Genomic DNA, 23,213 nt, shown 5'->3' on the forward strand with positions numbered 1-23,213 from the left:
CCATACACAAAAATAAACTCAAAATGGATTAAAGACCTAAATGTAAGGTGTATAAATCTATCAAACTCTTAGAGGAAAACATAGGCAGAACACTCTATGACATAAATCACAGCAAGATCCTTTTTGACCCACCTCCTAGAGAAATGGAAATAAAAACAAAAATAAACAAATGGAACCTAATGAAACGTAGAAGCTTTTGCACAGTAAAGGAAAACATAAACAAGAAGAAAAGACAACCCTCAGCATGGGAGAAAATATTTGCAAATGAAGCAACTGACAAAAGATTAATCTCCAAAATTTACAAGCAGCTCATGCGCTCAATATCAAAAAAACAAACAACCCAATCCAAAAATGGGCAGAAGACCTAAAGAGACATTTCTGCAAAGAAGATATACAGATTGCCAACAACACATGAAAGAATGCTCAACATCATTAATCATTAGAGAAATGCAAATCAAAACTACAATGAGGTATCACCTCACACCAATCAGAATGGCCATCATCAAAAAATCTACAAACAATAAATGCTAGAGAGGGTGTGGAGAAAAGGGAACCCTCTTGCACTGTTGGTGGGAATATAAATTGATACAGCCACTATGGAGAACAGTATGGAGGTTCCTTCAAAAACTAAAAATAGAACTACCATATGACCCAGCAATCCCACTACTGGGCATATACCCTGAGAAAACCATAGTTCAAAAAGAGTCATGTACCACAATGTTCATTGCAGCTCTATTTACAATAGCCAGGACATGGAAGCAACCTAAGTGTCCATCAACAGATGAATGGATAAAGAAGATGTGGCACATATATACAATGGAATATTACTCAGCCATAAAAAGAAATGAAACTGAGTTATTTGTAATGAGGTGGATAGACCTGGAGTCTGTCATACAGAGTGAAGTAAGTCAGAAGGAGAAAAACAAATACCGTATGCTAACACATATATATGGAATCTAAGAAAAAAAAATGTCATGAAGAGATTAGTGGTAGGACAGGAATAAAACACAGACCTACTAGAGCATGGACTTGAGGACATGGGGAGGGGGAAGGGTAAGCTGTGACGAAGTGAGAGAGTGGCAGGGACATATATGCACTACCAAATGTAAATTAGATAGCTAGTGGGAAGCTGCCGCATAGCACAGGGAGATCACCTCTGTGCTTTGTGACCACGAGAGGGGTGGGATAGGGACGGTGGGAGGGAGGGAGATTTGTCTTGCTGCACTATTTGAAGATTATTATGCTGAATTATTGATCCAAAAATCAATCTACTGAACCGTCTACTCCATGGGTCAAGTAACTGTATGTAAAGAAAACTGTTTTGTGTACGTAAAACTATATGTAAAGAGAAACACATTAAAGTATTTGGCCCGTTAGCATGAAAGAATTTTTAAAGAAAGGAAATCTTAAATGCATGATGAATTGCTATATATTAGAGAGCATGATTGAATTGTCCCATGTGATACTCCAGTACTTATCACATGTTGTTTTCCAACATGGCCTAGGAAGGGCAGCTGGATGAAGTAAATAAATATCTACTCGCTAAAATTTTTATTTTGGCAGACGCTCACTTAGCACATTGCTATTTTATCTGGAATATTCATGCTTTTATGTATAATGCTCAACAGCAAAACATTACATGCACAGTTTTACACAAAAGCTTTTACCTATTACTGAGTAAATACTTGATATTTATATCCAGAATAGTAACTGGTGGTCCTAATGTGCCTACAGGGCTGTAATTCACTTCAGGATTTTCTGCTGACTTTTACACTGCAAGAATACTATCTGAGTGCTTTATTACTGGCTTCAAAATCCTGAGGCTAAGTTTAAAGTTCTGGAGTATTCACTCTATGGACATATTTTGTTTCCCCAAATTAGAGAGCAAAAATGGCTTATAAAGTACTTAGAAGTTGTCATCCAATTATTTGTGTATTTGTACAATCAGGACAGTGTGATAGTCTTATGTGTCAGCCTTTCTAGGCTATAGTGCATGGTGGTTTAAGTAAACACTAATGTCGGAGATATGGTTGACAGCTATAATCAGTTGACTAAAAGTAAAGCAGATTACCCTCCATAATGTGAGTGGGCCTCAACCAAACAGTTGAAGGCTTTAGGAGCAAAGAGTGAGGTTACCTGGAGAGCAGTTCTGCCTCAAAGCTGTAGCGTCAAATCTTGACTTTCCAGCTTGCTGGCCTGCCTTAAGAATTTCAGACTTTCTGGCCTCTTCAGTTATGTGAGCCAATTTCTTAAAATAAATCTTTTATTTATATATACAGGCATATCTTAGAGATACTGTGAGTTTGGTTTCAGACTACCACAATAAAGCAAATATTACAATAAAGTGAATCACAAGCTTTTGGTTTCCCGGCGCATACAAAGGATTTTTTTCTTCCAGTTTTTTTTTTGTTTTTTTACATATATAGCACTGTATAAGTTTAAGTTGTACAGCAGAATTTTTTTGACTTATATACATCATAAAATGATTATCACAACAAATTTAGTGAACATCCATTATCTCATATAGATACAAAATTAAAGAAATAGAAAAAAGTTTGCTTGTGATGAGAACTCTTTTTTTTTTTTTTAACTTTTAATGACTTTCATACATAACATACAACAGTGTTAATTATATTTATCATGTTGTACATCACATCCCTGGTACTTATTTATCTTATAACTGGCAGTTTGTACATTTTGACTGCCTTCATTCATACATGGGTGATTTACTACCTTTACTGTACATTTGCCTTTACCAATGAGCTTTTTCCTCTTGTAATTTTCATGTTTCTACTTGTAGCCCTTTCTTTTTCACTTACAGAAGTCCTTTTAACATTTCTTGCAAAGTTGGTTTGATGCTGCTGAACTCTTTTAGCTTTTCCTTGTCTATAAAGCTTTTGATTTCTCCATCAAATCTGAATGAGAGCCTTGCCAGACACAGTATTCTTGGTTACAGTTTCTTCCCTTTCATCACTTTAAATATGTCATGCCAGTCCCTTCTGGCCTGCAGAGTTACGGCTGAAACGTCAGCTGACAGACTTATGGGAGTTCCCTTGTATGTAATGTGTTGCTTTTCCCCTGCTGCTTTTAATATTTAATCCTGTATGGAACTCTCTGTGCTTCCTGAACTGGGGTGACTGTTTCCTTTCCCAGGTTAGGGAAGTTTTCATCTATTATGTCTTCAAATATGTCCTCAGCCAGCCCCTTTCTCTCTCTATAATGCAAATATTAGTGTGCTTGATGCGGTCCCAGAGGTCCTCATTAAACTGTCCTCATTTCTTTTCATGCTTTTTTTTTTGTCTCTTCAACATCAGTGATTTGCACACTCTGTATTCCAGCTCGCTGATCCATTCCTCTGTATCATTTAATCTGCTGTTTATTCCTTCTAGTGTATTTTTCATTTCAGCTACTATATTCTTCACCTCTAGTTTTTCTTTATATTTCCTAGCTCTCTGTATAAAACTTCTAACTTCTTGCTGTGTGCAGCCATTCTTCTCCCAAGTTCTTTGATCATCTTTACAATCACTACCCTGCATACCTTCTCAAGTAGATTGGCTATTTCCACTTCACTTATTTCTTCTTCTGGAGCTATATCTTGTTCCTTCATTTGGAACATGTTCCTTTGTTGCCTCATTGTGACTTGGTTGCTGTTTTTATTTTTATGAATCTGGTAGTTTAGTTACATTTCCCAACCTTAGAGTCATGGCTTTTTGTAGGAGATGTCCTATGTATCCCAGCAGCGAACTTCCCTCTCTTTACCTGAGCTATATATGCTCTAGGGGATCCCCCTGTGAGGACTGCATGGGTCTTTCTGTTGTGGTGGGCTGACTATGTGGGCAATGTGGTAGGCTTGGTTGGCCACTGATCTGGTTGGTTGCCAGACTCTGCCTTGTGTGGGGGCTGTTGGCTGCTGGCTGGTGGGACTAGGTCAGAAGACAGCTGGCTGCAGAGTCTTGGGTGGCCCTGAGGCTAGTGCTGGCCCACTGCTGAAGGTCCAAGAGTCTGGTTGCAGGGCCCAGGGGTCCCAGAGCTGGTGTCAGATTGCTGGTGGATGGGGCCAGTTCCTGATACAGTTGGGTGCAGGGTCTGGGGCATCATGAAGCTTGTATTGCCCTGCTCATAGCTGACCCCAGTGTGGGGCCTGGCCTACTGGTAGGCAGGCCATGTACACAGGCTGAGGAACTGTGGTTTTCTTGTGGCTGTTGTCTGCCCCTTGGTGGGTGAGGCTTCTCTGGAAGCTAGAGCAGGTACCCTGGGGAGCAGGGCTGGGGCCCAGGTGATTCTTGGACTGGTGCCTGCTCAGTGGTTGGTGGAGCTGGATCCTTGGCTCTCTGGTGGGCATGACCATATCCAGGAGCAGCTGCTGGTTTAGAATGTCTTAAGGCAGCCTCTCTGCTGGTGGGTGGGGCTGTGTCTCCATCCAGTCTGTTCCTTGGCCTGAGGTACCCCAGTGCTGGTGCCTACAGACTGTTGGGCCAGGGCAAGGCTTGTTCCTGGGTCTAATTAGCTAGAGGAAGGATTCTACAATGGTGCTTGCCAGCACCATTGTCCATGTGGTAGAATGAACTCCTTAAAATAGCAGCCATAAATGTCTATGTTCTCAGGGTGAGCTGCAGTTGCTTCCTGCCTCTCTGGGAGACTCTCCAAGATCAACGTAAGTGTCTATGTTCTCAGGGTGAGCTGCAGTTGCCTCTTCCTCTCTGGAAGACTCTCCAAGATCAGCAGGCGCCTATCAAATTACTGCTTCTTTCCTGGGTCCTGCAGTATGTGAGATTTTGTGTGTGCCCTTTAAGAATGAAGTCTCTATTTCCCCCAGCCCCTTGGGACTTCAGAAAGAAAGACCCGCTGGCCTTCAAAGTCAATGCTCTGGGGGCTCATCTTCCCAGTGCAGGACCCCCAGGCTAGGGAGTCTGATGTGGGGCTTGGACTTCTCACTCCTTTGAGAGAACCTCTGCATTTGTAATTATTCTCCTATTTGTGGATCACCCACCTGGGGTATGGGACTTGACTATATTGCAACTCCACCCACTCCTACCATCTTTTTGTTGTTCCTTCTGTTTATCTTTAGTTGTAGAAGATCTTTTCTGGTAGGTTTTGATCCTTTTCATCGATGGTTGTTCTGCAGATAATTGTAATTTTGGTGTGCCTGTAAGAGGAGGTGAGATCAAGGTCTTTCTACTCCGCCATCTTGGCCAACCTTGGTTATGTTTATTTTAGAGATAAGCAAATTACAAACATTTTAGTCCAGGGTCTGAGTCACACAGCTAGTATATTATAAAGCCAGGACTGTTCACCCCTACAATAGGCACTTTGAGGAAAGGCATCTTTTCTACCCTCAAGTGGCTTGCAGTCTAATTGGGGAGGTACTCTGCATCTACAAAAATCACTAAATCTTATCCATAGAGCTTCTCCAAAATACCTCTCAAATGTTTTCTGTTCCCACTGTCTTATTCTAGCCATCTTCTCCAACCTGAACTATTAAAATTGCCTTTTAATTCTGCCACTAACCATTAGCCTCCTCCCTTCCATCTTCTAAAGTACCACCGGAGGGATTATCTAGTCATGTTATTCTCTAGGTTACAAACTTCAGGTTCTCTATGTCTGATCGTAGGAAACCCATGCATCTTAGTAGGCATTTTGGACCCTTTCCAGTTTATTTCTTTAAGCTATTTCTCCTCTATCCCATTATGTACAGCCTGTTTCCTCCATGCTCTGTCATTCACCATGACCCATGCCATCCTATATGCCCAGGTATTTGCTCAGGCAGTTCCCTGTTACCCATTATTTTCAGAGTAGAATCTGGCTCTTTTTTTAAAATTGTTACTCATTGAGTTTTGAAATCTTCTCTAGCAAATTCAGGAGTGGGATCTTTATTCTCTTCTGTTAATTCAAATTCCACATCTGATAATAAAATCAATAATAATAACACATTCATTGAGTGTTTAGTATGTGCCAATTGTTAAAGTAAGTGTTTTATAGCATTATTTCATTTAATTGTCCCAATAACCTTGTAGTGAGATATTGGTATTATCCTCATTTTTCATATAGTTAGAAAGGGCTCTTAATTCCTGCATTACACTATCTCTTGAGGGAAAAACCATGTCTTGTTCACATTTGCATTTCCAGAGGCTGGCCCATGGTTTGTATTTAACTTCTTGAGCTTAGGCTTCTTCATCTTTAAAATGGGTAATTATACACTTGTTATCTACTTCATAAAATTGTTTAGAGCTAGGGTAAGCAAATTAAGGCCTGTGTGTCAAATCTGACCTGCCATCCATTTTTCTAAGTAAGGTTTTATAGGAACACAACCACGCGTATTCATTTATATGTTGTCTTTGGCTGCTTTTGTACTCCATTGGCAAAATTAAGTAGTTGTGGCAGTGACCTTATGGCCAACAAAGCCTAAAATATTTACTATCTAGCCCTTTATAGGCAAAGTTTGCTGATCCCTGGTTTAGAGGCTTGGGTGATATATTGCCATATTGTTTAATTGCTTTCATTTATATAAACATAGGAGACCATTATCAGTGTTTTTACTTGCAAACTATGAAAAAGAAACCTGGATTTTATGGTCATTTAACCATAGGCTGGGATAAAACTGATTACATCACTTTACATTCATGTAGCACTGTCCATATGAGTTATTCATATGGACATTTCTATTAAATGTTTTCTAACCAAATTAATAGTAAAAGTAAAAATTTATGTGGATTCATGTACATAATAGAAAAAAATATAATCCAGAATTAAAAGATCTCCTGATGGGTAGAGCTGCTTCTCCTAGAATGAATGGATGGACAAATGCCCTTGCTCTTTCTGTTCTGCAGCAGACCTGAGACAGAGCAGAAGTGTTCAAATAAGCTTAAGATAAAGACTGAATGCAAAGAGAAGAGAATTAAACAGAGCACAGGCCATGATGGATGATGGGCTGACTCAGCGTGCAGCCTCCACATCTGTAGCTTGTCACCTGCCATGGGAATCACCCTTCCTAGCTCTCATCTCCTGTACTTGGCAGGTGACTTTGTAATAACTCTACTCCCAGTAGTACAGCTTTAGATGGCTAGACTCCTCAGATCCCCCCACCAGAGGCCCACCACCTTAGTTCAGATTTCCAGTCAGCTTCCTAGGTACAAGAAATGACTTTACCTTACAGAGCTACCCTCCCTCCCTTTATTTTTCAAGGAGGACCCCTGGGCCCTGCAACCAGACTCTTGGACCTTCAGCAGTGTGCCAGCACTAGCCTCAGGGCCACCCAAGACTCTGCAGCCAGCTGTCTTCTGACCTAGTCCCACCAGCCAGCAGCCAACAGCCCCCACACAAGGCAGAGTCTGGCAACCAACCAGATCAGTGGCCAACCAAGCCTACCACATTGCCCACATAGTCAGCCCACCACAACAGAAAGACCCATGCAGTCCTCACAGGGGGATCCCCTAGAGCATATATAGCTCAGGTAAAGAGAGGGAAGTTCGCTGCTGGGATACATAGGACATCTCCTACAAAAAGCCATGACTCTAAGGTTGGGAAATGTAACTAAACTACCAGATTCATAAAAATAAAAACAGCAACCAAGTCACAATGAGGCAACAAAGGAACATGTTCCAAATGAAGGAACAAGATATAGCTCCAGAAGAAGAAATAAGTGAAGTGGAAATAGCCAATCTACTTGAGAAGGTATGCAGGGTAGTGATTGTAAAGATGATCAAAGAACTTGGGAGAAGAATGGCTGCACACAGCAAGAAGTTAGAAGTTTTATACAGAGAGCTAGGAAATATAAAGAAAAACTAGAGGTGAAGAATATAGTAGCTGAAATGAAAAATACACTAGAAGGAATAAACAGCAGATTAAATGATACAGAGGAATGGATCAGCGAGCTGGAATACAGAGTGTGCAAATCACTGATGTTGAAGAGACAAAAAAAAAAGCATGAAAAGAAATGAGGACAGTTTAATGAGGACCTCTGGGACCGCATCAAGCACACTAATATTTGCATTATAGAGAGAGAAAGGGGCTGGCTGAGGACATATTTGAAGACATAATAGATGAAAACTTCCCTAACCTGGGAAAGGAAACAGTCACCCCAGTTCAGGAAGCACAGAGAGTTCCATACAGGATTAAATATTAAAAGCAGCAGGGGAAAAGCAACACATTACATACAAGGGAACTCCCATAAGTCTGTCAGCTGACGTTTCAGCCGTAACTCTGCAGGCCAGAAGGGACTGGCATGACATATTTAAAGTGATGAAAGGGAAGAAACTGTAACCAAGAATACTGTGTCTGGCAAGGCTCTCATTCAGATTTGATGGAGAAATCAAAAGCTTTATAGACAAGGAAAAGCTAAAAGAGTTCAGCAGCATCAAACCAACTTTGCAAGAAATGTTAAAAGGACTTCTGTAAGTGAAAAAGAAAGGGCTACAAGTAGAAACATGAAAATTACAAGAGGAAAAAGCTCATTGGTAAAGGCAAATGTACAGTAAAGGTAGGAAATCATGTACACACAGACAGTGGGAAGGTTAAAAGGCAAAAGTAGTAAAATCATCTACATCCACAATAAGCAGTTAAGGGATACAAAAACAATTAGATGTAAAATATGATTTCAAAAACAGTAATCATGAGGGGAGGAGAGTACAAATGCAGGGTTGTTAAAATGCATTTGAAATTAAGAGATCAGCAACTTAAATCAATCAAGTGCATATATATAATACATAAAATATAAAAACCTCATGGTAACCACAAACCAAAACTCTGTAATAGATACTCACAAAAAAGAAAAAGGAATCCAAACATAATACTAAAAATGGTCATCAAATCACAAATGAAGAGATCAAAGAAGAAAGGAACAAAAAAGAACTACAAAACAACCCTCAAACAATTATCAAAATGGCAAAAAGAACACACCTATCAATAATTACTTTAAATGTAAATGGAATAAATGCTCTAATCAAAAGATATAGAATGGCTGAATAGGTACAAAAACAAGACCTGTATATATATTGCCTACAAGATACTCACTTCAGATCTAAAGACACACACAGACTGAAAGTGAGTGGTGGGAAAAGGTATTCCATGCAAATGGAAATCAAAAGAAAGCTGGGTAGCAATACTTATATCAGACAAAATAGACTTTAAAATACTGGTATAGGATTCAAGGAAGGACATTACATAATGATCAAGAGATCAATCCAAAGATATAACAACTGTAAATATATTTGCACCCAACATAAGAGCACCTAGAGGGCCTCCCTGGTGGCGCAGTGGTTGCACGTCCGCCTGCCGATGCAGGGGAACCGGGTTCGCGCCCCGGTATGGGAGTATCCCATGTGCCGCGGAGCGGCTGGGCCCGTGAGCCATGGCCGCTGAGCCTGCGCGTCCGGAGCCTGTGCTCCGCAACGGGAGAGGCCACAACAGAGGAAGGCCTGCATACCACAAAAAAAAAAAAAAAAAAAAAGAGCACCTAGATACATAAAGTAAATATTAACAATGTAAAGGGAGAAACTGACAGTAACACAATAATAGTAGGGGACTTTAACACCTCATTTACATCAATGGACAGATCACAGACAGAAAATCAATAAGGAAACACTGGCCGTAAAAGACACATTAGACACACGGACTTTATATATATGCATATATATATATATATATATATATGCATATATATACACATATATATGTATCCATATATGTGTGTGTATGTGTATACACACACACACACACACACACACACACACACACACAAAATGCATTCCATCCAAAAGCAGCAGAATACACATTCTTTTTGAGTGCACGTGGAACATTCTCTAGGATAGATCACATGCTGGGCACAAAACAAGCACCAGTAAATTTCAGAAAATTGAAATCATATCAAGCATCTTTTCCGACCACAATGCTATGAGACTAGAAATCAACTACAAGAAAAAAACTGCAAAAAACACAAACATATGGAGGCTAAACAATATGCTACTGAACAACCAATGGATCACTGAAGAAATAAAGGAGGAAATTAAAAAGTACCTGGAGACAAATGGAAATGAAAACTCAATGAACCAAAATCTACAGGATGCAGCAAAAGCAGTTCTAAGAGGAAAGTTTATAGCAACACAAGTTTACCTCAGGAAACAAGAAAAATCTCAAATAAACAACCTTACACCAAAAGAACTAGAGAAAGAACAAATAAAACTCAAAGTTAGTAGAAGGGAAGAAAAATTATAATGATCAGAGCAGAAATAAATGAAATAGAGTCTAAAGAAACAATAGAAAAGATCAATTAAACTAAGAGCTGGATTTTTGAAAAGATAAGCAAATAGATATACCTTTAGCCAGATTCACCAAGAAAAAAAGAGAAGGGGCCCAAATCAATAAAATCAGAAATGAAATAGGAGTAATTAAAACTGACACCATAGAAATATAAAGGATCATAAGAGACTACTATAAATAACGGTATGCCAATAAAATGAACAACTTAGAAGAAATGGACAAATTCCTAGAAATGTACGATCTCCCAGGACTGAATGAGGAAGAAAGAGAAAATGTGACCAGATCAATTGCCAATAATGAAATTGAATCAGTAATTAAAAAAAACTCTCAACAAACATAAGCCCAGCACCAGCAGTCTCCCAAGGCAATAGAAGTAAAAGCAAAAATAAATAAATGGGGATAATCAAACTTATAAGCTTTGCCCCAAAAAGGAAACCATAAACAAAATGAAAAGACAACCTATGTACTGGGAGAAAATATTTTCAAACAATGTGACTGACAAGGTCTCAATTTCCAAAATATACAAACAGCTCATACAACTCAATGACAAAACAACAAACAACCCAACCAAAAAATGGGCAGAATATCTAAACAGACATTTCTCCAAGGAAGACATACAGATGGGCAATAAGCACATGAAAAGATGCTCAACATCGCTAACTACTAGAGAAATACAAATCAAAACTACAATGAGGTCTCACCTTACACCAGTCAGAATGGCCATCATTAAAACCTTTACAAATAACAAATGCTGGAGAGGGTGTGGAGGAAAGGGAGCCCTCCTACACTGTTGCTGGGAACATAAACTGGTGGAGCCACCTTGGAAAACAGTGCAGAGGTTCCTCAAAACTCTAAAAATAGAGTTGCCATATGATCCAGTAATCCCATTCCTGGGCATATATCTGGACAAAACTATAATTCAAAAAGATACATGAACCCCAATGTTCATAGCAGCAATATTTACAACAGCCAAGATACAGAAGCAACCTAAATGTCCATTGACAGATGAGTGGATAAAGACAGAATGCAACTCAGCCATAAAAAAGAATGAAATAATGCCATTTGCAGCAACATGGATGCACCTATAGATTATCATACTAAGTGAAGTAAGTCAGACAGAGAAAGACAAATACCATATGATATCACTTATATGTGGATTCTAAAATATGACACAAATGAACTTATTTATAAAACAGAAACAGACTCACAGACATAGAGAACAGATTGTGGTAGGGGAGGGATTGATTGGGAGTTTGGGATTAGCAGATGCAAACTATCATATATGGAATGGATATACTAGGCAGAAGACCTAAATAGACATTTTTCCTAAGAGGACATATATTTGGCCAACAGGCACTGAAAAAATGCTCAACATCATTAATCATCAGAGAAATGCAAGTCAAAACCACAATGAGATATCACCTCATGCCTGTCAAAATGGCTATCATCAGAAAGACCACAAATAACAAATGTTGATGAGGATGTGGAGAAAAGGGAGCCCTTGTACACTGTTGGTGGTAATATAAATTGGTGCAGTCACTGTGGAGAATAATATGGCAGCCTCAGAAAACTAAAAATAAAGCTACTATATGACCCAGAAATTCCACTCCTGGGTATATATTTGAAAAAATTGAAAACACTATTTTGAAAAGATACATGTACTCCAATGTTCATAGCAGCATTATTTACAGTTGCCAGGATATGGAAGCAACCTAAGTGTCCATCAGCAGATAAATGGATAAAGAATATGTGGTTATAGGGACTTCCCTGGTGGTGCAGTGGTTAAGAATCTGCCTGTCAATGCAGGGGACAAGGGTTTGAGCCCTGGTCAGGGAAGATCCCACATGCTGCGGAGCACCTAAGCCCGTGCGCCACAGCTACTGAGCCTGTGCTCTAGAGCCCACGAGCCACAACTACTGAGACCGTGTGCCACAATTACTGAAGCCCACACACCTAGAGCCCTTGCCCCACAACAAGAGAAGCCACTCACAATGAGACACCCACGCACCACAATGAAGAGTAACCCCTGCTTGCTGCAACTAGAGAAAGCCTGTATGCAGCAATGAAGACCCAATGCAGCCAAAAATAATAAATAAATTTATTTAAAAAAAAAGAATATGTGGTGTATGTATATAATGCTGGTATATATATTCAGCCCTAAAAAGAATAAAATTTTGCCATTTGCAGCAACATGGATGGCCTTGGAGGTACTATGCTAAGAGAAATAAGTCAGACAGATAAAGATAAATACTGCATGATATCACTTACATATGGAACCTAAAAAAATAAAACAAACTAGTAAATAAAACAAAAAAGAAATAGACACAGATATAGAGAACAAACTAATGGTTACCAATTGGGAGAGGGAAGCATGGAGGATCAAGACAGGGGTAGGGGATTAAGAGGTACAAACAACTATGTATAAAATGAGCTACAAGGATATTTTGTACAGCACAGGAAATATATCCAATATTTTATAAGTATAAATGGAGTATAACCTTTAAAAATTATGAATTATGTTGTATAACCTGAAACATATAATATTGTACACCAACTGTACCTCAATAGAAATGTTTTTTAAATAAAGTTAATGATGAAAACAATAAAGATAACTGTCACCTTGCCTACCTCTTATAGCTGTGACTATAAAAAATAATACCTACATACTCAAATTGTGACCACAGGTAAAAGTCATATCATAAAAGTTCTTGACCTGTATCTAATGACTTCAATAATTCATGCATTCAATCATATTTTTTGAAAACCTATGTGCCAGCACACATACAACAGATCAACTAAGATGGCATATAGCAGTTACCCAAATGTCATTGATTCAGAGGGCATTTCAGCCATTTTAATGAATTGTTCAGGAGCTGTGGTCAGTCTGTTAATTATAACACCTCTTTTCTCTTTCATCATCTCTTATTTCCCACCTTGAGTTCGTTTTATTAAACTTGACTACCTCTATCAGAACATAAAGAAAAAAGCAATCAAAGAGATGAAGCTCAGCCAGTAGGTTGGCTAAAATTAAGCAGAAGAGAAAGGGAAGAAGAAACCATTGGTAAGAATGAGGCCTCTTTAATTTTAATGATTGACATCAGGTCTAGCACTAATTAGTAGAGACAAATGAATCATCTGCTTAAGTACCTACATACACAAAAATACACACTCCTCACAAAAACACAACAGGATACATTTTTTAAATGGCAGCTTCTATTTACATTTTTCAATAAAATAAAGTTAAGGCAGCTAAACAAATGTATTCCTCCAATTTCATTACTGCCGTTTTGAATTCTAGGAAAGGACAAAGAAGCACTCCATCCTAAAAAGCATCTATTTTCAGAAATGAATTTATAAAACATTTCAGATGAGTAGTTCTAAAGGTTAGTCTTAATTTTTTTGTCTTAATTTTTAAAGTTTTATTGATGTGTCATAATACACTATCAGATCAGATAAGATTTTTAAGGTTTTGTTTGACAGCCAAGAAGGAGTATTTATAACTGCATATTATTCTTCAAACAGCTTTAATACACCATATGTAAACCTTTACTTACTCTTCTAATACTCAAGTTACATAAATAAATAATCAGCATTAAGATCTTGGGTAATTTCCCCAGGGAGCTATTGTGGAAGCAGAAACCAACTTCATCTTCTTTGATGTCTATTAAAAGTCGTAAATGGAAATCCTAGGTCACTCTTTGACAAATTCTATTTCTCCTATTGGCTTTCAACACAGTTAAACAATCTAAACTTGAGCCAAATGTGAGAGGCCATAGAAATCACCTCTGATGCTTTCTCAGATTCCAAATGAAAATTGGCTTTATATTTAACTTCTCACATGAATTTTCTATTGAACAGTTTACCTCCAACATCTGAACCAGCAAGAAAATGTAGGCTTTACCAATTAGTTTAGTGTCCATGTTGTATTCACCTTTGTGCCCCGCCATGTCCAGAGCACTGCCTAACACACAGCAGGAGCTTGGCAAACATTAGCTGACCTAAGCAAAGAAATGAAATGTGTTCAAGGACTAACCTTCAAAAGCATTTCTTCATGTTGGGGATTATCAGAGTCATAGGGTTCTCTGCGCAGTTTTTCCACATCTGCAATAAGGTTTCTGTACCCAACAATTTGCAGAAGGCAAGCTTGAAGAGAGATTCCCAACCTAACGTGTTAAAAAATAGAAGAAACACACATGAGGAAAAAAACCCACATTCTCTGGCATTTGTTCACTTGATGTATGTACAATAAGACTTTTCATATTTATATAATATTTGGAAATTGCTCAAATAAGACCTATCTAATAGAAGCATAATTTTTAACTGAAGCTCCACATGGACAGTTGTGGAACTTGGCTAAAATTTACCTCTCATTCCAGCCTTTTCTTAAGCCAAATTGCAATAATATGGCTTAAAAACAAGGGAGCTCTTTATGCAAGTGACTTGAAAGATGTAGAAAATATAGGTGATCATGGTTTCTTAGGGATCATTTAGTTCCCCTAGGTAGATATATCAGAAACACTTCAGAAGGGTGTGTGTGGGGAGGTGTCAGTGAGAGAGATAAATAGCCCTCACGGGCTTAGGGGTAAGAAAAATTTTGAAATAAATAAAAACAACAACAATAAAAATACCTCTGCTTGCAGAGCACCCCTGACAGATAAGGCAATGCCAAGAGAAAGAACTCAGTACTTTACAAAATTTCCCATTCCATTCTGACTGCTCTACTTGTCTGAATGCCTATTCTTACACTGAAACAAAATCTGCTTTCTTTATTACCAAGTGGTTCAAATGCTGTTCTCAGAGCAAATTCATTTCCACTTTTCCCTGCCATGCCTTATTCATTTTAAGACAGGAAGAATTCTTTCTTCTAGTCTCATCTCCAGGGTTAAAAACAAACAAACAAACAAAAAAAACTCCTCTCTTCCTTCAATTCCTTCTCATGCGACATGGTTTTCAGATGTTTTACTATCTTGCTCAGTCTTCTTGAATGCACAGTTTGTATGATTAACAGTCCCCTTAAAACATATCACTGGAACAAAAAAGAATCTGGCAAGTGTGACATAGAGAGAAGCATTACTTCCTGTGATCTGAATGCTGTTTTTCTCTCCTACAACACAGAAAGTAAAATAGGGTCTCTTTAAGCAGTCACATAACATTACAAGTTTATTAAACAGGTGGCTAAATAATCACCAAGATCCTTTTTTCCTATAAACTACTGTTACATAAATTATCTTCCTGTACTCATTTGATGGCATTTTTAAATCTAAAGGTAGTGTTTCATGTTTATTTTTTCCTGCTAATTTCTTTATAGTTATTCACTTTTGTGATTCAACAATAGCAATTGCATATGATTCAGCCTAAGAGTTACTGTTCAATATACTCCAACTTCAAATTCACTCACTAAATTTAAGCATTTTTTGTTGGAGTTGGAGGGTCACCATAATCACAATGACAGTGTCATAATCATCTTTTTTGGGGGGGATGAGATGTATAGAGGTTAAGTCTAAAGTTGGGGGCAATAGAAAAGTTTAAGTTTTAGGATTGTATGCTTACTCCAAACATAGAAGGCAGTGTCAGATAACCCAGAATACTAAACTAAAATAAAATTGAATGTTCAATTTAAAAAAACTAAATCAGATATTTAGAAAAAGGGCACAGTGGTACTCGTCACCCATAAAATCAACAGAGGACTGAGAGAAGAGTTAATTTTGAGGGAAAGAAGGGAGTGGGAGAAATAAAAAAGAAGAAAACAAGGGACCCAATTCAATTTTACTGTAGTAATTCTTACCACCACTGTAAGTGGCACCTGAAAAAAATGTATAAAACAAGGTAAGGTTAATAGTAGTAATGGCTTGATAAATTACAACGTATTTCCCCCAGCCCTCTCTATTTCTTGATTTTTTTCCAGAAAATTATTCAATTAAAAAAAATCACATTTTGTCAATGTCAACCTGGAAAAAAACCCCACTAAAATCCATATTGAGCTTTAAAAAACACAATCTACTACCTCTAAGTGTTTTTTTCTCCCTAAAGGAAATCAAAAGAATAGATGGTAAGGAAACACTTTTGAATGAAATATATAACTTTCATAAAAGAGACAGAAAAGATTTGCTATTAAATCTAACCCAATCTCTAAATATGATTATAGGTCTAATATATCTCTCATGCCTAATTGTAATCATAAATTTTTGGTTCAACTTAATTTAAAATGAATTTCATTCTTACCAGCTTCCCAGAGAAATAAAATATGTCAGAAGGTTTCAAAAAGACATTTACTGTATAATTAAATCACATTTAATGGCTGAATAAGGAAAAGGCAGCTAATTAACTGAAGCTTCTACAGAAGAATACTATGGAGACTATGTGGAAATGGAGTTTTGTGATGAGCCTCAATCAGCTAGTACTAGAATCCCTTCAAGATACAGACCTACGCAAAGTGCACTCTGAAATTCCCTTTGACTACAGCTCCTCATCTTTGGCAAGTAAAAGCTTTCTTTAGTGATAACATCTGAAGTTCTTAAGTAAGCACATCTAAAAGACAGTTTGTTACTTACCTAAACTTTATCTGAATACATCTGCATACAGAATTTATTCTACCCAATATCCTTAGCCTAAAATTTTACAGAAAAATTCCTGTACACAATGGAAAATAGAAAGCTAATTTTAAATGTCATGTACATCGCCAAATGCATTTTAATACTTCCAAGATGAGATGACTAAATTAAAAAGTTCTAAAGTCTTCATGTAAAAACCATCTCTCTCTCCCACACATGCCTGTCTTCTTCACAAGCAGGTAGAAACTGTCTCCAAGATTATCAGCATGTCATGAACTGAAGAAATACTTTTTATGGAGCAGAATCAGCTCAGGCACATTTACAATCTGAACATTTACTGTTAATGTAAAACACAGGCATCAAATGGAGTAACTGTTGATGAATGGGCTCCCTTTATTTCACCTTCTGATATCAGGGGCATCCATCAGATTTCTTACATTCATTGCATCTCAGAAGCATAAGCATAAATCACAACAGAAGTACAAAGCTGCTGCTATTTACAAATATGAAAAAGGCATCTTTTTTCTTTATTTTTCATCTGAAAGTCACAACATGCAGATGATTATTTGAGGCAGGGAAGAGAGAGAGAGAGAGAGAAATAAAGCATGTGAGAGCGTAGTTAGAGAGAGAGTATTTAGAAATACTAAATATGTGGCATGTGACCTGTTTTATATTTACAACATAATAAACATATTCTTACTGTGGATTTATGTCAGGGTTAATTTTTTTCAGTTCCATAATGTCTTCTATAGTTTTTTCAATAGCATCAGGATGAACACTCACTGAAGTCTGCAGTAGCTGGAAAACATGTTTCAATCAGTTGCTTTGTCATGAACACTGGTGTCTTAAGTGGGGTCTATTTAAATAGGGGCCTCAAATATTTGTTTAAAGCTTCAATGTGAAGATAAGAAACTAAACTAAAGGCAAAAATTGATGTAGTATTTGAATTCTAGTAAATTTGATATTTTCACAGTGGGGGTAGTACAATTTTCCTGATTAAGGTAATTAACATAACAAAACAAAAATACATAAGTTTTTTAAACCATCTTCATCTGTTTTAAGCTACTTATATAGAAATATTATATTTTCCTTTTCTCACTAAACACACATGGCTTCCATTGTTAATGGGCATTATGTCTATGATTTTGTGGAGTACATGGGGGATATAGTCCTAAGGATGCCAAAATTAAATTAAATATTCAAGAATCTTTAGAAACAGATTTTTCTTTCTTATATGGGTGCTTAACTTTGTGCTATAAATGCTAGCATAGTGGCTTCTTTGATTTTCTTGGAAAATTTTCAGTATAAAGTTAAATGATTTGGATATTGATGAAATACCAGAGAGTTACCACTGCTCTTATTTTCAAGGAATATTTATTTTATGATTTGGAAAGAGGTATAAAAAAAGGATTAATTCAGCAATGAAGTAATATGTGCACATAAATCTGCCTAGAAATTCTTGAGTGGCTGCTCTCATGTAAAAATGACAGTGGTTTGTGATGGGAAAACAATTCATTGTTCTCAGTTTGCATTAGTATTCATAGCCAAAAGTATATTTTTGTTTCTTAAGATTTTTACTTTTTGATGATGGAGGTAAGTCTTCAATTGGAAAGTTGCTGAAAAATATAGGAACAATTTTACTTACCTTACTTTTTGAATCCCTCAGTGATGTTTCTGGAAAAGAGATGATTTAAAAAGCCATTCAAAAATTATCTTTAAAAAAAATTATCTTTTACAAGTGGTTTACAATTACTATACTGAAAAATAACAGTGTATCCTCAATCCCAGAAAGCCTACATTTTGCTTACTGCTTTGTTTCATGCTTACCGATTTTCATAGTTCTAGAAGCTCCAGGCTTGGTATTGTAACAGATCCGTTGCAGTTCACACCTTCCAGTCAGCTTTCTCATTACAAATTTCAGGCAACGCCACAAAAATTTACAGTAAAAATACAGGCACACCTGGATCAGCATTCTGTCAAAAACAAAAGATAGCACTCTTCCAATAGGACTCTGTAAGAGAATAGAAAGCAGCCACCACCAGCAAGCAAACAAGCCCAGAAGAAAATCAACCATTATACTTCTGGGTTTACAAGCATATTTCATTATTCTAACCCCATGTTATTTTATTTGAGGTAGCTACAAAACCTATCATTGAGAGGGAAGCCCAAGGTCTGTAAGCACACACTTACTATGACTGCAAGCTCCAGAATGCCCTATTCTAGTAAATTTGACACACCAAAAAACTGAGAGTGAAGCACAGGGATCCTTTCTTTTCCTACATTTGTCTAAAAATATTTTCAAAGCAAATCAGTACCTCGAAAACAGAACACTTGTGTTTTAGAAGCTGTCCCCCATAGACACAGGGAAAGGGCATGCTGTGGCATCTCCCATATTCTGCCCCCATGAACAGGCTCTCAGCCAGCCCCAGTTCACTTCCAGCTTCTCCTTGGTGTCTTATTTTTGGCTTCTGTGTTATTTCTTCCCTTGCTCCCATTTTTCCCCCTTCCCTCTGCTTTCCTTTCGGTACTGTTGTCGTCTTTGAGGACTTTGTTGTGTGGCCACCTATCTTCTCTGATGACCAATCCAGTACTTCTTGGATGTGCCAGAATGCCTCCACAACAGTTCACTGAACAAGCATGTTGACCTTTGGTTCTTCAACATTCTCTGATTTAAACCTTCCAAAAACTCCACCTCTTGACAAGTTTGTTCTTGACTCCTGCTAAACAAAGTTTTCTTCATTGCACACCCTATCTCACTCCAATAATACCTTAACAAACTATAAAGTATATGGTCACCAATCATGCACTTATTCACAATGCCTCTGGCACATGTGAATTTGTGTTTTATGCCAACTTTTAGTTTTTAATATGTGAGTGTCTACTTCTTCATGGGACTGCTCAGCATCTCAAAATCACTCAAGCTATAGAAGTAAAGAGGACTTATCATCCAGGAACTTATATTCAACCCATCTTCTCTGAATACTAAAGTTTTCCTAGAAGGCAGAATTATTTTCCTAGAAGGCAGAATTATTTATATTACTTCCTATTAGTGTCATTTCTAAAAGATACTTCTTTTTCTCATATGTTCACTAATTCCCCCCAGCTCTAACATAAGGTGATCCAGGGTCATTAAGATGAATTTGTGTAGTTAATTAATATCCTCAATAATGTGATTAATCCCTGAATTTGAACCAAAACCTTGATTGTGTTCCTTTGTTCAATTGCTCTGGCTCCAATATCTTGAACAGTCTGTGTTAAAAATAACAATTCCAACTGACTTATACAAAAGCATGGTTTATATCATATAAATGCACTGGGACAGAGACCTTCAAGATGGCGGAGGAGTAAGACATGGAGATCACCTTCCTCCTCACACATACATCAGGAAAACATTTACATGTGGAACAACTCCTACAGAACACCTACTGAATGCTGGCAGAAGACCTCAAACTTCCCAAAAGGCAAGAAACTCCCAAGGTACCTGGGTAGGGCAAAAGAAAAAATGAAAAACAGAGACATAGAATAGGGACGGGACCTGTACATCTGGGAGGGAGTTGTGAAGGAGGAAAAGATTCCACATAGGAGGAAGACCCTTCACTGGCAGAGATGGGGAGGCAGGGAAGCTTCGGAGCCATGGAGGAGAGCGCAGCAACAGGGGTGCAGAGGGCAAAGGAAAGATTCCCGCACAGAGGATCAGTGCTGACCAGCAGTCACCAGCCTGAGAGGCTTGTCTGCTCAACTGTCAGGGTGGGTGGGGGCTGGAAGCTGAGATTCCGGCTTCGGAGGTCAGATCCCAGGGAGAGGACTGGGATTGGCTGCGTGAACACAGCCTGAAGAGGGCTAGTGCACCACAGCTAGCCAGGATGGAGTCTGGGAAAAAGTCTGGAACTGCCTAAGAGGCAAGAGAACATTGTTTTGGGTTGCATGAGGAGAGGGATTCAGAGCACCGCCTAAACAAGCTCCAGAAATGGGTGTGAGCCACGGCTATCAGTGAGGACACAAGAGATGGGCATGAAACACTAAGGCTGCTGCTGCAGCCACCAAGAAGCCTGTGTGCAAGCACAGGTCACTATCCACACCTCCCCTCCTGAGAGCCGGTACAGTCTGCCACTGCCAGAGTCCTGTGATCCAGGAACAACTTCCCTGGGAGAACACACGGCAGACCTCAGGCTGGTGCAACGTCACGCTGGCCACTGCAGCCACAGGCTCACCCCACATGGTGAACCCTTCCCTCCCCCCTGGGCTGAGTGAGCCAGAGCCCCCTAATCAGCTGCTACTTTAACCCTGTCCTGCCTGAGCGAAGAACAGATGCCCTCAGGCATCCTACACACAAAGGTGGAGCCAAATCCAAAGCTGAAACCCAGAAGCTGTGTGAACAAAGAAGAGAAAGGGAAATCTCTCCCAGCAGCCTCAGGAGCAGCAGATTAAATCTCCACAATCAACTTGATGTACGCTTCATCTCTGGAATACCTGAGTAGACAATGAATCATCCCAAAATTGAGGTGGTGGACTTTGGGAGCAAATGTAGACTTGGAGTTTGCTTTCTGCCTCTAATTTGTTTCTGGTTTTATGTTTATATTTGTTTAGTATTTAGAGTTTATTATCATTGGTAGATTTGTTTATTGATTTGGTCGCTCTCTTCCCTTTTTCTTTTTAATATATAGATATATATTTTTTTCCTTTTTCTCTTTTTGTGTGTATGTGTATGCTTCTTTGTGTGATTTTGTCTGTATAGCTTTGCTTTTACCATTTGTTCTAGGGTTCTGTCTGTCCGTTTTTAAAAAAAATTTTTTTTTTAGTATACTTTTTAGTGCTTGTTATCCTTGGTGGATTTGTTTATTGGTTTGGTTGCTCTCTTCTTTCATTACTTTTTAATTTTTTTTTAGTATTTTTAATTTTAATAACTTATTTTATTTTTTTCTTTCCTTCTTTTCTTTTTCTCCCTTTTCTTCTGAGCCATGTGGCTGACAGGTTCTTGGTGCTCCAGCCAGGTGTCAGTTCTGTGCCTCTGAGGTGGGAGACCTGAGTTCAGGACACTGGTCCACCAGAGACCTCCCAGCTCCATGTAATATCAAGTGGTGAAAGCTCTCCCAGAGATCTCCATCTCAACACTAAGACCCAGCTCCACTCAACAACCAGCAAGCTACAGTGCTGGACACCCTATGCTTAACAATGAGCAGGACAGGAACACATCCCCACCCATTAGCAGAGAGGCTGCCTAAAACATAATAAGGTCACAGACACTCCTAAACACACCACCAGATGCAGTCTTGCCCACCAGAAAGACAAGATCCAGCCTCATCCACCAGAACACAGGCACCAGTCCCCTCCACCAGGAAGCCTACACAAGCCACTGAACCAACAATAGCCACTGGGGGCAGATATCAAAATCAATAGGAACTACGAACCTGCAGCCTGCAGAAAGGAGACCCCAAACACAGTAAGTTAAGCAAAATGTGAAGACAGAGAAACACACAGCAGATGAAGGAAAAAGGTAAAAACCCACCAGACCAAAAGAATGAAGAAGAAATAGGCAGTCTACCTGAAAAAGATTTCAGAGTAACGATAGTAAAGCTGATCCAAAATCTTGGAAATAGGATGCAGAAAATACCAGAAATGTTTAACAAAGACCTAGAAGAACTAAAGAGCAAACAAACAATGATGAACAACACAAAAAATGGAATTTAAAATTCTCTAGAAGGGATCAATAGCAGAATAACTGAGGAGGAAGAACAGGTAAGTGACCTGGAAGATAAAATAGTGGAAATGACTACCACAGAGCAGACTAAAGAAAAAAAGAATGAAAAAAATTGAGGACAGTCTCAGAGACCTCTGGGACAACATTAAATGAACCAACATTAGAATTATAGGGGTCCCAGAGGAAGAAGAGAAAAAGAAAGGGACTGAGAAAATATTTGAAGAGATTATAGTTGAAAACTTCCCTAATATGGGAAAGGAAATAGTCAGTCAAGTCCAGGAAGCACAGAGAGTCCCATACAGGATGAATCCAAGGAGAAACATGCTAAGACAGATATTAATCAAACTATCAAAAGTTAAATACAAAGAAAAAATATTAAAAGCAGCAAGGGAAAAACAACAAATAAATGGATTAAAGACCTAAATGTAAGAGCAGACACTGTAAATCTCTTAGAGGAAAACATAGGCAGAACACTCTGTGACATAAATCAAAGCAAGATCTTTTTGACCCACCTCCTACAGAAATGGAAATAAAAACAAATGGGACCTAATGAAATTTAAAAGTTTTTGCACAACAAAGGAAAACATAAACAAGAAGAAAAGACAACCTTCAGAATGGGAGAAAATATTTGCAAATGAAGCAACTGACAAAGGATTAATCTCCAAAATTTACAAGCAGCTCATGCAGCTCAATATCAAAAAAACAAACAA

General features: G+C 38.3%; 1 protein-coding gene across 2 annotated transcripts in view; it reads right to left on the minus strand.

Moving 5' to 3' along the window:
• The window catches only part of ELMOD1 (ELMO domain containing 1), a 79,496-nt gene that overhangs the window by 43,711 nt on the left and 12,572 nt on the right, over positions 1–23,213 (minus strand). Inside the window, exons 2-5 of one of the 2 annotated variants that reach the window (XM_007123073.1) lie at positions 18,633–18,778; positions 18,451–18,479; positions 17,506–17,603; positions 14,288–14,417 (exon numbers count right to left, since the gene is read on the minus strand). In XM_007123073.1, coding sequence (XP_007123135.1) covers positions 14,288–14,417; positions 17,506–17,603; positions 18,451–18,479; positions 18,633–18,778 — 403 coding nt within the window. Of the gene's footprint in view, positions 1–14,287; positions 14,418–17,505; positions 17,604–18,450; positions 18,480–18,632; positions 18,779–23,213 lie in introns of those variants that run through there. The other variant, XM_007123074.1, reaches the window with a different exon arrangement.

Source organism: Physeter macrocephalus, chromosome 16 (assembly GCF_002837175.3).
Source record: "Physeter macrocephalus isolate SW-GA chromosome 16, ASM283717v5, whole genome shotgun sequence".
Lineage (NCBI taxonomy): Eukaryota > Metazoa > Chordata > Mammalia > Artiodactyla > Physeteridae > Physeter > Physeter macrocephalus.